Source organism: Spodoptera frugiperda, chromosome 6 (assembly GCF_023101765.2).
Source record: "Spodoptera frugiperda isolate SF20-4 chromosome 6, AGI-APGP_CSIRO_Sfru_2.0, whole genome shotgun sequence".
In the NCBI taxonomy this organism is placed as follows: Eukaryota; Metazoa; Arthropoda; class Insecta; order Lepidoptera; family Noctuidae; genus Spodoptera; species Spodoptera frugiperda.
The window spans coordinates 9351402-9365898 of NC_064217.1; the positions used below are offsets into that span (position 1 = coordinate 9351402).

At 34.4% G+C, this 14497-nt stretch overlaps 1 protein-coding gene across 4 annotated transcripts in view; it reads right to left on the reverse strand.

Moving 5' to 3' along the window:
* Positions 1 to 14497, reverse strand: part of LOC118267406 (inositol-trisphosphate 3-kinase B) — a 164446-nt gene that overhangs the window by 43545 nt on the left and 106404 nt on the right. The window contains exon 1 of one of the 4 annotated variants that reach the window (XM_035581372.2): positions 5640 to 6351. The exons of the other annotated variants lie outside the window; for them this stretch is intronic. Coding sequence (XP_035437265.1) covers positions 5640 to 6140 — 501 coding nt within the window. The 5' untranslated portion in view covers positions 6141 to 6351. Of the gene's footprint in view, positions 1 to 5639; positions 6352 to 14497 lie in introns of those variants that run through there. 4 annotated transcript variants of the gene reach the window in all.

A 14497-nucleotide genomic window follows, 5' to 3' on the forward strand; every position in this document is an offset into this window, starting at 1 on the left:
CTTAGGTAGATATGCATCATCTTCATCATCCTAAACTTGTTCTCGAGGTAGATATGCAGTCGTAGGTATATCATGTACTTAATGTGAATTTTGGTTCGAAATTATACACAATTTACGATGATCGACCAGACCGCAAATATCAACTTGATAATTCCTTGAAATGCGATATTAAAATATAAATCTGAGCAACGTAAATATTAAATTTACCTACAAGATTTTTCACGTTTATAAGACCATGATAAAATTTCAAGACAAACTTTAAGTAGTATTTATGCATCAGACAAAACCTAACTATAGGCTAAGTTTAGACCCAAGACCACAAACGAAATTGTAACAAGCAAAACTTTTTATTTCAATTCAAGTGGATATAGTAACAAATTCAACAACTACGCAGTAACCAGCCTTAGTAACAAAATTAATTATCTTTACAATAAGTACGTCTGCACGACCTATTGTATAGATGTTACGCGTAGGTAGTTGTTCTACAAAAATAATAATGGACATTTGAATTTGAATGATTGTTACAACAGTTTTTCCATTAAAGAATGCCAGTTGTATGTAGATTTTTTTAATCTTCATAAGCTCATGCTTAGAAGAGAACCCGTGAACAAGCCTTGTTTCATCACTCCACAAGTTAGTTGGCAATTTATTATTTCCTTTCTTTAAATTTTGTACTTTGCCTTCATTGATTCTTTCGTCTTCTACTTTATCATTTTCCTTTAAACCATCTTGTTTCTAATAATTAAGATTATCAACACTTTTCAATATTTCATCATCATTTATTTCCAAAATCACTTCTAAATTCATAATCAAATCGATTATCATCATTCACGTTTCAATGATGTCTCTGATTGTCAATAAAACCACGATCGCAACTCAGGCAGATGTCTGATTGTCTTCAATCAGTATTAATGTAGTACGGTCACAATGTAATTCAATAAACGCAATCGAATAATGCTATTGTTGTTTGATTTCTTTGCTCTTGTTTGCCATTAATTAATCATTGAGAATCACGACAATTGCTATATTCCCATGGTTGAGCTATTGTACCATTGTTTTGTAAATAAAACGTGAAACGTAATTATATTTCTAAAAATATTGGTATAACCTAGAGACCTAGAGAATGGAATTTTTTTACTTTTATTTAAGGGGCTTTTATTCTAAGAACATGCCAGCCCCGTTGATTCATAAGTAAGCAATACAACCACACCTTATATACTAGGGCATAAGTAGCAGGATATCACTGACGCGTGAACACCTTAAATAAGTTGATGGCAGCAGATGAAACAGGATTTGCTAAAATCTTTAAAAGAGGCCCAACATCCATCATATTCAAAAGAGAATAGGGTGACTACCGAATCTTTTATAACAGAAAATGCAAACAGAAAAACGACAGACAATATTAAGAAGAATAATAAACCAATTCTAAACTATTCTCAAGAAAATCCTTTAACTCTGTCAGAATTTAACGAACGGTAGTTGAAATTCCACGAACGCAAGTGACAATCACTATAGCAGATACGTAACATCCAGAAATAGAATAATAAGCGATTCCAGAAGTTACCAGGATAATAGACCATGGACGGAAGTCTGGGCTTGAAGCAAGTGGCGTGGGAGGAGATAAGATGAATCTCTTTAAAGAAGATATCATAGAGATTAAACTAGTTAGACATTAAACCATAGGCTTAAGTGAAAAGTTCTTATAAAACGATTTGGAATAAAGCCAAATTCCATTAACTGAGTTAGAAATTATTTAGGTCAAGTGCAATATAGATAAATTATTAGAGGTGAGAAGATTAATATAAACATTTGGAATTCTTGAAACTGCATGCAATCTGTTTTTGTGTCTGTTTTGTATCTGTTCTAACATTCGTGTTGTTTAACGAAGATCAGTAGGTTTCTTTTAAATAAATAATTGTCTATCAGAATTCTACACAGCTTATAATATCCATGATCCAATTTTCTCTTTTAATCTTTCACGTGCAACTACTCATATTTCGACCAACATTTGTATAAGTTCTTATGCCAGAATTAAACGAGGTATGCGTTTTATCATGTTTTATTCCAAATAAACAGCTTCTTCACACCTCGTATATTTAGATTACATTTTTACATTGTTAGTATCACGTGTCTGCCATTAAAGTCATCATGAGAAAGAAAAATCACGCTCCAGCTACGTGTACGCCAATTAATGGATATTGACCCATGAAACTTAACATCGTTAATAATTCTCATGTTTATTGCTTTGGCCTTAAGGTTTATATTTGACTGGCCTGATTGTTTCGTCCTTGCAGGAACAATAGAGGTAGCAATAACCGTGTTTTAAACAAACTAAAGATAAGAATATTGTTGTTTCAGAATATGAATCTTTCCAATATTTAGTTCTCTTATGTATTCAGTAAAATTGTCACGAGGTCACGTAATTCGCATTGGAGATATTGTCGTTATGAGTCAAATGTTTAACTTTCGAATACATTCGTTTTTTGTTTTCGTTTTAAATTCGTATTTTCTTGTCTTTGTCAATAACTCTGGCATCTCTTCACTTAGCCACTCGAATTTCTTAGCTCGAAATTCGAATTACTTAGCTTCTCAAAGGTCATTATTTCATTTTTTTTTTGGAACAAGCCGGCAATAAGAATTACCTGATGGTAGCAATCGCCGCCGCCCATGGACACTTGAAACACCAAAGGCGTTACAAGTGCGTTGCCGGCTTTTTGGGAGTTAGGAATTTATGTTCGGGAATCGGGGATGGGGAAGATTGGGAAGGGGGAATTTCTTCTAAAATTAATACACTACTATTTGAAGTTTGCGGAATATGCATACGTTCCTAATAATTCGTTTCAACTTACTCTTTGATAGTCCATAATAATTCTACTAGCAAACACAAAACCTACACAGGAATATAAAATAATTAATTACAATACCAACAATGAACTAATTTTAATTGGGATGACGCAATTGTATTAGTGACGTAATATATTGATGACAATATTAATTAGAATAGTCATGACACAAACACTGTTAATTTAAATGCCATTTGGAAATATATAAAGCCAATGATTCAGGTTACGGTACGTAACACTGTTGGAAACTTCCTTCTTTCCAATGAAAATGATATATAAAATGTAATTAATGAAGTTAAGATACATAAAGATGATGATAAAGGATCCATAAAACATGTAAAACAAGGTGCAAAGATCTTCGCAGAAACAGAAGTAATGACAAATAACATGAATGTACAAGATCCTACAGTTCTAATAGCCCTACGTCATTTTATGGAAGCCATTGCAAAGGTCGTACTCGATGATTTCCATAAACATCACAGAAATAACAGCAATCTGCATTACAGGTATATTATCTACGTCATCATTGTTACCGCTGATGCATACAGAATCGAGAAGAACTCTTTTAACTATCAATTTCTCAGTAATGACACGAAGATGTGGTTATGCTATAGTTTTCTAAGGCCAGGGACCTCGAAATGAGATTGCTCACAAAAATTGGTCATTGCTGGTTGGTCCAATTTATGTATTCATGATTAATGAAAATATATTCTTCTACATTAACATAATGTTCTATGCATTTGAACGTTAGTTTTATCACAAAGGAAATGGTTTGTGATCGGTTTATTGAACTTTGCTTTTTTGGAAATGACTTTAAAAATACATTTTGGGCCATGAAATAAAGAGTTTATATTAACCAATTTGTAGGAAGCGTGGGAATATAGAAACTATTGTCTACATGCATTGAAGTAGTAACCGAATAAACCCAGGGTGCTCTCATTCACCCATAGAGAACAATGAGATATGTGAAAGTGGGTTAACGGGACAACAACGGTCACCGCTACTCGCCAACATCGAGGAGAGAGCATCGATAAATAATCGATCGTTGATAAATTATATCGATTTGTTACATCACACCTCTATCTTGCATTTTTGGAAGGATTTTAGTGAAGGATCGAATCGAGATTGTCTTTGAGAATATAGATGGCGTTGCGTTTAAAACTGTACATTAATTTATGATTGTGTCAGGCATGGAATGACCTTTTGTTTCTGTATACCGTGGTTGCAGCCATTTTCGACGCCGTCATTTTTACCGTTTCATCTAAAATAAAGCTATGCAGTAGAAACAGTTAAATGGTGTTATATTACAAGTTTTACTTTTGTACATAGCAAAGAAGTGACTAGAAAATTCTTTAATATTTTAACGTTTAAAAATATCGACCAGTAATCCGACCACGTGGTCACAAAAACATGGCCTGTCCGATCGTTTGGTAAAAACAAAATGAATATAAAAAAGCGGATACCATGTTGATAAAAAATTACAATCACAGAATTTATAAAATAACAAAATAAATTTTAAGGGATTATCACTAAACCACCTTCCTGTCAACTGCAACTGTTTCAAAAGATAATTTATAAAATGTGCAGCTTTAATGATATTGAAATGTTTAATGTACACCAAGGCAATTCGATTTTTCAGTTGATTAGCGAAGTAAATCGATCGAGGTTGAGTATGATCAAAATCAGATTTGTATAGAGTTCGCAGTAAATCGAATATTATCTTGGAAAACGCAGAAGATTTTGAAGGTCTCGTATATTTTTAAAAAACAACAGTCAAATAGGTATTGGATAAATTATTTTGTTAGTATACAAAATGTTAAACGTTCGCAATAAAATACGAGTATTACCTGTTTTAAGACCTTGATCAACAAAATTGCATTTAAAACCGCAAATTTCGTCGTTATTGGCAATCGGTATGGAAAATCTATATTATAGCCATCCAAGCTAAACAATTAAACGAATACTGATACAATTTCAATGTAAATTATCATTTAAATTGGTCGAACCTACCGCAAAATTTTGGATGATAAAATACTCTATGAATCTAAAATTAGACACATGTGGTTGCTGTTGTCAGACGCCGTGCAAATCAGGTCAAAGTCAGACCAAACCGGTATAACCGACCAGTTATTAATTCTACAATTATGTTAAATGCAAAACTCCTAAATAATAATATGAACATAACATTCCGGTTTCGATATTTTCGCGAACTTCATCGTCAAATTCTTGTTATAAATATGAAACGGCGTCATTTAGTTTTCATTTAAAATTGTAGTATACAAGTTGGAAATTACTGGCCCCCTATTCAAAGCGTGTCTTGAAACAAAATTTGCAATTCAATGTTCAATGTTAATTACCTATTGAATTGTTTCACGTGTTGTTATCATATCAATAGCAGTTTGGGCTTCATTGACACTTTCAAATCTATTGTTGAAACAATCAGCCATTGGCTTTATAACGATCCTGACATATAAGCAACGGAATGTAGGATTAATATTTCAATTATAATTGCTAGTACCTATATCAGTCAGCATACGTACACGAAGACAAAATAAATTGTTGAGAAGGCATTAATGAAACAATGCGTCGGAAACCTGTTTTTCGTTCATAATTTGAATAGAATTGAATATTCAAGTTTCAACACATCATCAACTGAGTGATAAGTTTGATTTAAATGGAATTTAAAATTATCTTTAAGCCAAACAGTTTTAGACTTAATCTTAGTCCGTTAGACCGTGCTCCGAATATGTCTGGAGTGTTATGAAGTGCACAAATTATTCTATGATGAATGTTTACCTTAGGGGGTGCTGGCTCAGGAACATCAGACTCCCACTCGGAACTGAGATCATCGCTGGACGCCTCGGTGTAGTCCTCAGTCCACGGCACTTCTAATAGGGACATCTTCATCTGGTCGTAACCAGGCGACATTGTCTGTGGGCCGTACCCCGGCGGCAACGGACTCGAAGCCCTGCAGTCCTCACAGTTACATGGTTTTGGACCAAAACTCTCCTTAGGTTCAGCCTTAACACCAGTCTTAGAGTTCCTCCTAGTATCTCGTTTACGCGCACTTCTAGGGGAGAGTCTGTTATTGCACTGTGGAGGTATGTAATACTTGGTGGGCTCAGAGGATCTCCTGCCGCTTCTACCGCTGTCAGGAGTCTCTATCTTGACAGGGGTCAACAAGGACATCTTCTTAGTGAGCTGCTGGCGCTCAGCACCCGAGGGTCTGTCTTCAGCTTCCATGGTGTAGCGTATAACGGGTATGGTGAATGCGAACTGTTCTGTGCACTCCGGCATTATTATTCAATCACTTCACGTACTGCCTCCCAATGTTTGGACGACAGGGTAACAACATTTTTATGCAAGGTCACTTCGATTGTCACTTGTGGTGCGCGGGATTCTCGTGCGGTGCAAACGCGAGCGTCATGCGCGCGGGTAGAGCGAGCACTGCGCGTGTGCTGTGACCCGATAGGCTTCACGCGGCGCGCGCGCGCAACTGAACCGCTCTACCAAATACTATGTCGATGTACAAGATATGCGGGTGATAGCCCGACACCCAACGTTTATTTAGAAATCAGTAGAGCCTTGTGTGCCTTGTGCGTGGCTTAAAAATGCTTCTAACGTACATGTTGCAATTTGTATTGCTCTGTTTTTACTAGTATTGATCACAATTAATAACTGCGGTTTCCTTTAAGTCCGTGTATGGGTCCGCGTACGTTGTTTAGTTAGGTTAGGTTATTAGATATTAATTGAAGTTTGTGTGAGAACATGATGTATGGTCCGTTTGGTGGGATAATGCTTGAGAAGTTAATTAAAGTTATAATGAAGTGGTTAAAAAACAAACTGAATGATGTTTCAACGGGTGAATCATTTGCATTGTTTTTTTCCAAATGTAGTATAGTTCTAATTTTAACTGTTGGGAGGCAAATGGTTGTAATGGACGCGATAATTACGTCAACAACGTCTGACTGGTTTTAATTGACGAATGTACAGCACATCACTTATACAAACTGTTCAATACAAATTGAACTGTATCGTTTTGTGATAGAGTTTGAAATGTTTTGAAGAGTTTTGTTAGGATAGTGTAGGTTGATGTGCGGTTGTGTGTCTGTGTGTTGATAACAATACTCGTGAACACATGAACTGTTGGCCTCAGGGCGATGTGATGGTCTAGTTACGCCCATTGTAAGAACGTTATGATATGATTTCGTCGTTATTTATTACATACTATAAACATCTTGATTGGAATAGTAAAAGATTATAGTTTAATCCAAAAGTTAATTATGGTCCGCCATGGACCATTAGATATTTATCATTTTCTGTACACATATTAAAGCTTCAATAAATAAATAACTTAGTTTGCTACTAAAATGTTTTTGCTAATATTTTACATAATTATTTCATTTATATTTTAATTTATTTTGATTTCTTTATATTTACACCTGGCAATATTTAATTCACTAGGTATACTTAATAAAAAAATACCGTCACGCCTTTTATCCCCGAAGGTGTAGGCAGAGGTGCCTGTATAACCACTGTTACAACATACACCCACTTTTCACCATTTGTGTTATAAGTCCCATGTAATAAGGGGTGAGCCTATTGCCGTATAGTAGAGTATAATTCCAGAGTCTGAGCTACTACTGCGAAATTTCCGAAAAATACCCGAAATTACTTTCAGGATCCGGGAATCAAACCCGGAGACTAGGGGTCTGACCGGAGCTGGACAGTCGCACTTGTGACCATGCGAGCTACGTGACAGTTTTAATAAATATAAAGTAAATATCGTCGTACTGTTTTATACTTTAATAGATGAATAAGTATAACAAAATTTATCACTTACGTAAACCCAAATCAGCGAAGTAAAGAACTTAAGTCACTCAAATAATATTCTTACCTGAAAACAAAGAAATAAAAATATATTAAAACAAAATCTAAGTATATAAAGTATACCTACATTTGTTAATAACTAACTTCATACATATGACTGTATCAAATTACACAATTAAACAATTAAAATTTAAAATAACGGTTAACAAACATAACCTTTTAACTTTCGAACAGCAGTTAACAAAAAATAATACACCAAAAAAAATTAACATGAACTTTAAGTAGTGAAAACTGGAACACGACAAGCGGCAAGTCAAGCCGTGACAGTTTTTTGTGCACATACCGAATTAAAATGTCACCGGCTCCCGTACAATAGGCAATAAATTGACGAAATAATTTATTAAACGACCAACGGATATAAATAAAACAATCGTAAAATATAACAAGAGAAACTTTACGATCTTTTCAATGTAAAACTTTATCCGACTGCACAAAAAACTTGTTAAGTTTTGCCCCACACTGCTCGTGGGACAACAAAACGCAATTAAAAATAATAGCTGTCACTTTGACAGCGCCACAAATTCCATTGCTTGTTATGTTTCAATCGGTAGTTTATACTCTCGTTCGGACTTCGCAATGTCTGACGTTGAACTGTCAGTTCAAAAATACGTAGATTTATGTAATAAGCAATGTTGGTTGATGGTGTTTTTAAATTGGAGTCGGTTAGTAGTGTTAGAGGAAATTAGTCAAAAAACTGCATTGTTAAGGTAAATGCAATATACACCTAAATTATCACATCGTCTAAAAATAAATATTAATAACGAGCATTTAATTACTGTTCTGCAAAAATCGTCATAATTATAATAAAATACGAAGAAATAGTTTTTTTTACTTATTTTTTCACTACCAATAAAGCTAAATGAAAAGATTCTAGAACTAAATGACTGCATCGATAAGAAAATCCCAATTAAATTGAATTTATTAAATTAAAAAAAAACATAATAAATGGTGGAGATCACAAAAACATTGCCACCGTAATCTTTGATCAAGCCATTCTTTTACAACATAATTTCGTTAACAGCACTGTGAAAGTAGTGTTTTCGTAATTCACATCCTTTTCCAATAAATTATCAAGTCTTTATAAACTTTAAATATAAAATTTTAAGCACACTTTCACGATACCTCCGGAAGCATTAAATTGATACTTTTAAACCAGACTTTTTTTTGTGGGGGAATAAAATCATGCAATGACTTCTGCCGACTTGAGCAAGGACGAGGCAAAGAGAGTCACACTCTTACTGGTTAAAAAAACCACCCTGTTCCTACTCCTGCTTTTTAAGCCGTATCCCCGGTAAACTCGCTAGGTAGTCTGCAGCTCTAGATCTATACCAGATTTCAAATTTAAATCCGTATGTCTTCGTCACTGTTTAATTTTAATTGTCGTTGAGCATTTTATTTGACGAGAGATGACGTTAAACTACAATACCTACATTCTCATATACAACTACTTCTGCTCCTCCTATGGGTGTTTACATTTGATAGAACACAGGTTGGAGTTCTTTGTGATATGCTGGAACATTTTAAACTGTGATCTTCAACGCATGATGCATGGATATTATAACAAACCCTCTTATGTAGAGGTCCGTAATCCAGCCATAGAGTGTAAGGGGCTATTAATATAGTTGTTGTTTTTAATTAATAAACATTGAACAGGTAAAACCAAGTACCACATATGTACATACGTTGTTACATTAAAACAATGCGTCATTGGAAGCCTGTCAAAACATTTTTGTATGAAAAGGTGTTCGAGATCAGCTACTTCGTCCTTTTATTTAATTACATACATATGTATGAATTTTTAAATAATAATTATGACGTTGGTTTGGTTCTTATCAGTTTTTTTGACAAAATTTTGGTCGGGGATGTGGGGGGTAACTGTCAATTGCTGACGGACGTGGTTACTCACCATTTCCGCTAAATTAAAGCTTGATTAATTTTTTTATGGGACAAGCTCGCCACATCCTACCAAACCGCTGCAACACCCGTAAGCCAGGATCTACATTAGATTCAACCATGAAAACATCGGAACACTGCAGTCGACTGTATTGGATCCCCCAACGAAATAAATCCGAAGATATTATTATTAAAGAAGAAGAAAAAGACAACGATAGTTTCCATTAAAATATATATTTTGATGTACTTATTATTTGATTGACGGTACGTATACTAATATTGTAAGAAAATACGAAATATTTCAATCATATCATAATAAAAACTACTTTATGAATCTGAATGAAAGGCCCAGCAATAAATGTAGTCTAAATAAAAAAAATATCTTAAAGTTTATTTTTATGAAGTTTAATGTATTTCCAAACCGAACAAAAATAAGTAATTTTAGTACACAATAAAATAATACTTCATGGTAAACAAGCGGTTCTTTTGATGTCAAGTAATCCCTTCAATGATAGCGAAAGGGCATCACATACAAGGATTTTTATTGTTTTAAAAATAAGTATGGAAGAGCCATGCTTCGGCACGAATGGGCCGGCTCAACCGGAGTGATACCACGGCCTCACAGAAAATCAACATGAAACAAATCTTGCGTTATGTTTCGTGTGAGTGAGTGAGACCCTTCCCAATTTTTCCAATCCCCGATTCCCCAACAACCCTTAAATTCCTAACCTCCAAAAGGCCGGCAACGTACTTGTAACGCCCCTGGTGTTTCGAGTGTCCATAGGTGGAAAAATAAATAATAAAACTGCTCTTTACCTGCAACAAAAATTACCTACTAAAATACTAAATGTGTAGACTTTCTCAACTCGCGTGCATTACGCGACGCGACATCACCGGATGTCTTGAAACTAGTAGAGCTTTTCTCGAAAAAGTAGTTCACGTTACCAAGCCATATATTTAATTTATAATTAATCTCATAGTTATTACACAAAAAAATTCACAATCATCTTTGATTAAAATCCTGCATCTCCAATACATCTATCCTTTGGGCTTTTCCATACATTATTGAATGAATTCGTCATTCTTACTAAGCAGAGGTTAATGTCTTAGTCCCCTTACAAGGAAAACTCCCATTTCGAAGATGAAATGAAGTCATTAATGAATGAAGAGGGTTTCCAAAAATACGTCGGAAACCATAGTGTCATCACTACATAGAATATGACGTCTAATTCTTAGAAAATATCCAAGTTTGTATTTATACCATGACGACATGAGCTCGAGTTCTTTATAAATGATAACAGGTTTCCGATCATTTAAAATGTAAGCGATAGAATTAATATTTATATTGTAATAAATGACTATTATAGTGGATCGAGTTTACTGACATTAGGATTATGGTGCTTTTCCACCAGAGATGTGTTATGTAGCTATGCAGCGTTTTAATAGTTAAGCTGTGAAACTATGTGATTGTTTACACTGATACTGGGAGTGTAGTGGTGCAAGTAAGATGTGCTGCCACAAAGTAGCTGCATGAGGAAGATGCGCAGTTCGAGTATGCAATGTATAGTAGGGAAACTATCCATATCACATATCCATAGCACGCATCCATAGCACGCAGTTCAATCTGTTTCCATCAGTGCTAAGCTATGTGTACCAATGAATATGATTGATGGAAGCCACAACCCGAACAACGACCCTTAAATTCCTAACTCCCAAAAAGCCGGTAACGCACTTGTAACGCCTCTGGTGTTTCAAGTGTCCATGGGCGGCGGCGATTGCTTACCATCAGGTAATACGTCTACTCGATGTCTCATAAAAAAAAAATAAAGCCAAACGCATACAGTAACGTAGCATAGTACATCTCCGGTGGAAAACCACTCTTGCACTCAAAGTTGACTTAAACATTCTCGTTTTTTTATTTTTGTCTGTTGTGTTAAAATAAATCTGATAGCAGGTGCAACAGAGTATGCTAGACATTTTAATTAGTTTTTTTTTTTCGTTATATAAGACATAAAACATAATGACAATCAGAATGCATAAAAAAAAAGAAGGAGCTCAACGAGTTTTGTGTGTTAATAATATAGATTTAAATTATAATACCAAAAAGAAACATAAGTTGCATCAATTAAATTATTATTGAAACATGTATTTTTATGATCATTTAAATATCAAAATTGATTTAAAATTACCACCAGAAACAAAAGCGTAAAGTTCAGGTATATTATTTTGTTAGTATGTATTAATAGCTTTTTTTCTTTGACTGGGGAAATCATCCAATGACGTCTCCCGCGCGGCGAGAGGAAGTGTCAGACTCTTACTGACTAAAAACCACCCCGCTCCTACTCCTGTTTTTCGAGCTGGAGCCCCGGTAATGAATAGCAACTAAGTATATTATATAGCTGATAAAATGATACTACAAGAAAGTACTTCTGACGTCTTTCAATACCCTTGATAAAGTGTGATGTTGCAGGAAGTTATCATCCATGCAACAATGACGGCCCCTTTTCCATTAAATAATGAAATCACCCATAAATTATACTATAAAAGTTTAACGAGAACAAATAATTAAAATAAAAGCCATTACGAGTTATGGTTATCAATTAATTTTATGTTAAGATTCGTAATGATGGTTAGAAAACAAATTGCAATATATTTTTTCTAAATTTTCTTATTTCAGTCACAGAGCTCGGCTCTGTTCTTCTAATTTTTTTTATGGAATAGGGGGCAAACGAGGCCGCCGCAACACCAGAGGAGTCACAGGTGTGTTGCCGGCCATTTAAGGAGGAATACTCTCTTTTTTTGAAGGTTTGAAGATTGTATCGGTTCGGAAATACCGCCGACGACAGCTCATTCCACAGTTCTATTCTCCCCTGTCTTCGTCATCACATCACATCACAGACACCCATTCCATCCATATTAGCTCACAGACTTGCCTTTGACTTGACTCCACCTATTCTTTATTGATTTTATTGGTTTCCGCCCACATTGTGTCAAGTACAAGTCAAAATCAAAATTTATTTATTTTAACTAGACCAGCCAGGCGCTTTTAAATGTCAAACAAGATTAAAAATATCAGTCTGTCAGTCAGTCCTCTAGTGAAGCAATTTACACGTACCAAAGTGTACTATTCGTTCTACTTTTTATATCCATTTAAATGTTTTTTTTAAACTGACATGGTCACTAACACAACTGTCCAGTTCATCCGTGACCATGGCGCTTGCAACAGTGCCGAAATATCAGAAACTCGTCGAAATAAATAAACATGGTAAATATCCCGTCTCAAGTTCTAATAATTTAAAAAACTGTTCCACAACATTTAATACGATAAACTGTTTTCATGAAAAACTATAAACAGACAATTACTATCTCATAATGTCTAGATTTTAATCGCATGTCATAAACTATAGAGCCGGACAAATATGGCGCGAACCGCTTAGTACCGGCTCTGACCGGATCGTTGAGAAATTACATCGATTACTTGCAATAAATAATGTAATAGATATCTAGTACTAACAACATTGTGTCATTACATACAAACTTACACTAAGAAAAGTATATAATAATGCCATCTGCATAAGTAATAAAAAAAAATCGCTAAATGTGTTGTCGCGGACATGAATAACATGCATTGGATCCCGCAACGAAATTAATCAGAAGATATTATTAGAAGAGAAGAAAACAACATTTTTTTCGACACAGGAGTAGGAACAGGTTGGTTTTTAGACAGTAAGAGTCGGAATCTCTCTCTCACCTCACCCAAGACGGGAGAAGACGTGATGATGGATAAGCATAAGGATGGTCATTTTTGAAACCCAATAATATTAAGGATACGGAATAGGATTTCCAAATTGGTTAGAATATTCCGAACGGGCAATAAATTAGGATTTCTGTGCAATAACTGAGTCAAAGTTTCAAAAGAACATTGGTATATTCGATGAGTCATTCATTTTCATTTAAAATCTGGAATCTCTCGTTACTCATAAGTAAATGTATATGTATAGATTGTAAAATATGCATTAAAGTGCAACGTCACGCTAATCCTCGAAGGGTAGGCAGAGGTGCACATTATGGCACGTAATACCACTGTTCAATGTAGGTACACCCACTATAATATACGCATTAAATTCGTGATATTAATGTCAAACCAAAAAAAGATTTTTATTGAGATTCCTAATGTTATTATCTTGTAAACGTTCGTAAAATTTTCTGCATTAGGTATTTTGGTGTTTTATTTTTTATTATTTGTTGGCATTTATAAACGTATATGTACCTATATATAAAATCGTGATTAAGATGTCATTGAGGTATAGCTTAAAGAAAATAAAATTTTAAAAAAATGCTTTTAATTTACCTAAATTCAAACTGACTGAATGACTGACATACCGCCGTAATTAGAGTCATGTAATAATTACTTAACAAAATCCTTAGTAATTGTTATTGATACAAAAACGTTACTAAGGATTAGTTTAAGTAATCATTAAATGTGCGGCAGATAGTGTTTTATCAACGGATGTTATAACGTAGACGTAACTAAAAGATTTTGATCAATTGTACTCCCAAGGGGATAAAATAGGGGATGAAATTTTGTATGAAACTTTGTCAATTTTTAACCGATCGGTCTGAGACTTTTGCATGCGTAAAGCTACTATGACGTAGGCAAGGCACGTTGGTTCTAAGAAAGGATTTTAATAAATTTCATTATGAATAATACTTCTTAAGGCGAGTGAAGCCACGGGCATAATCTAGTGTAAAATATATTCTTTTGTATTGTTTCATGTATACAAATAATACCTACAATTACTAAGCTCAGTGTAACTAAATATAACATTACTCTCACTGCCAAACTCAGAGACATTTAATGATTACTTAAA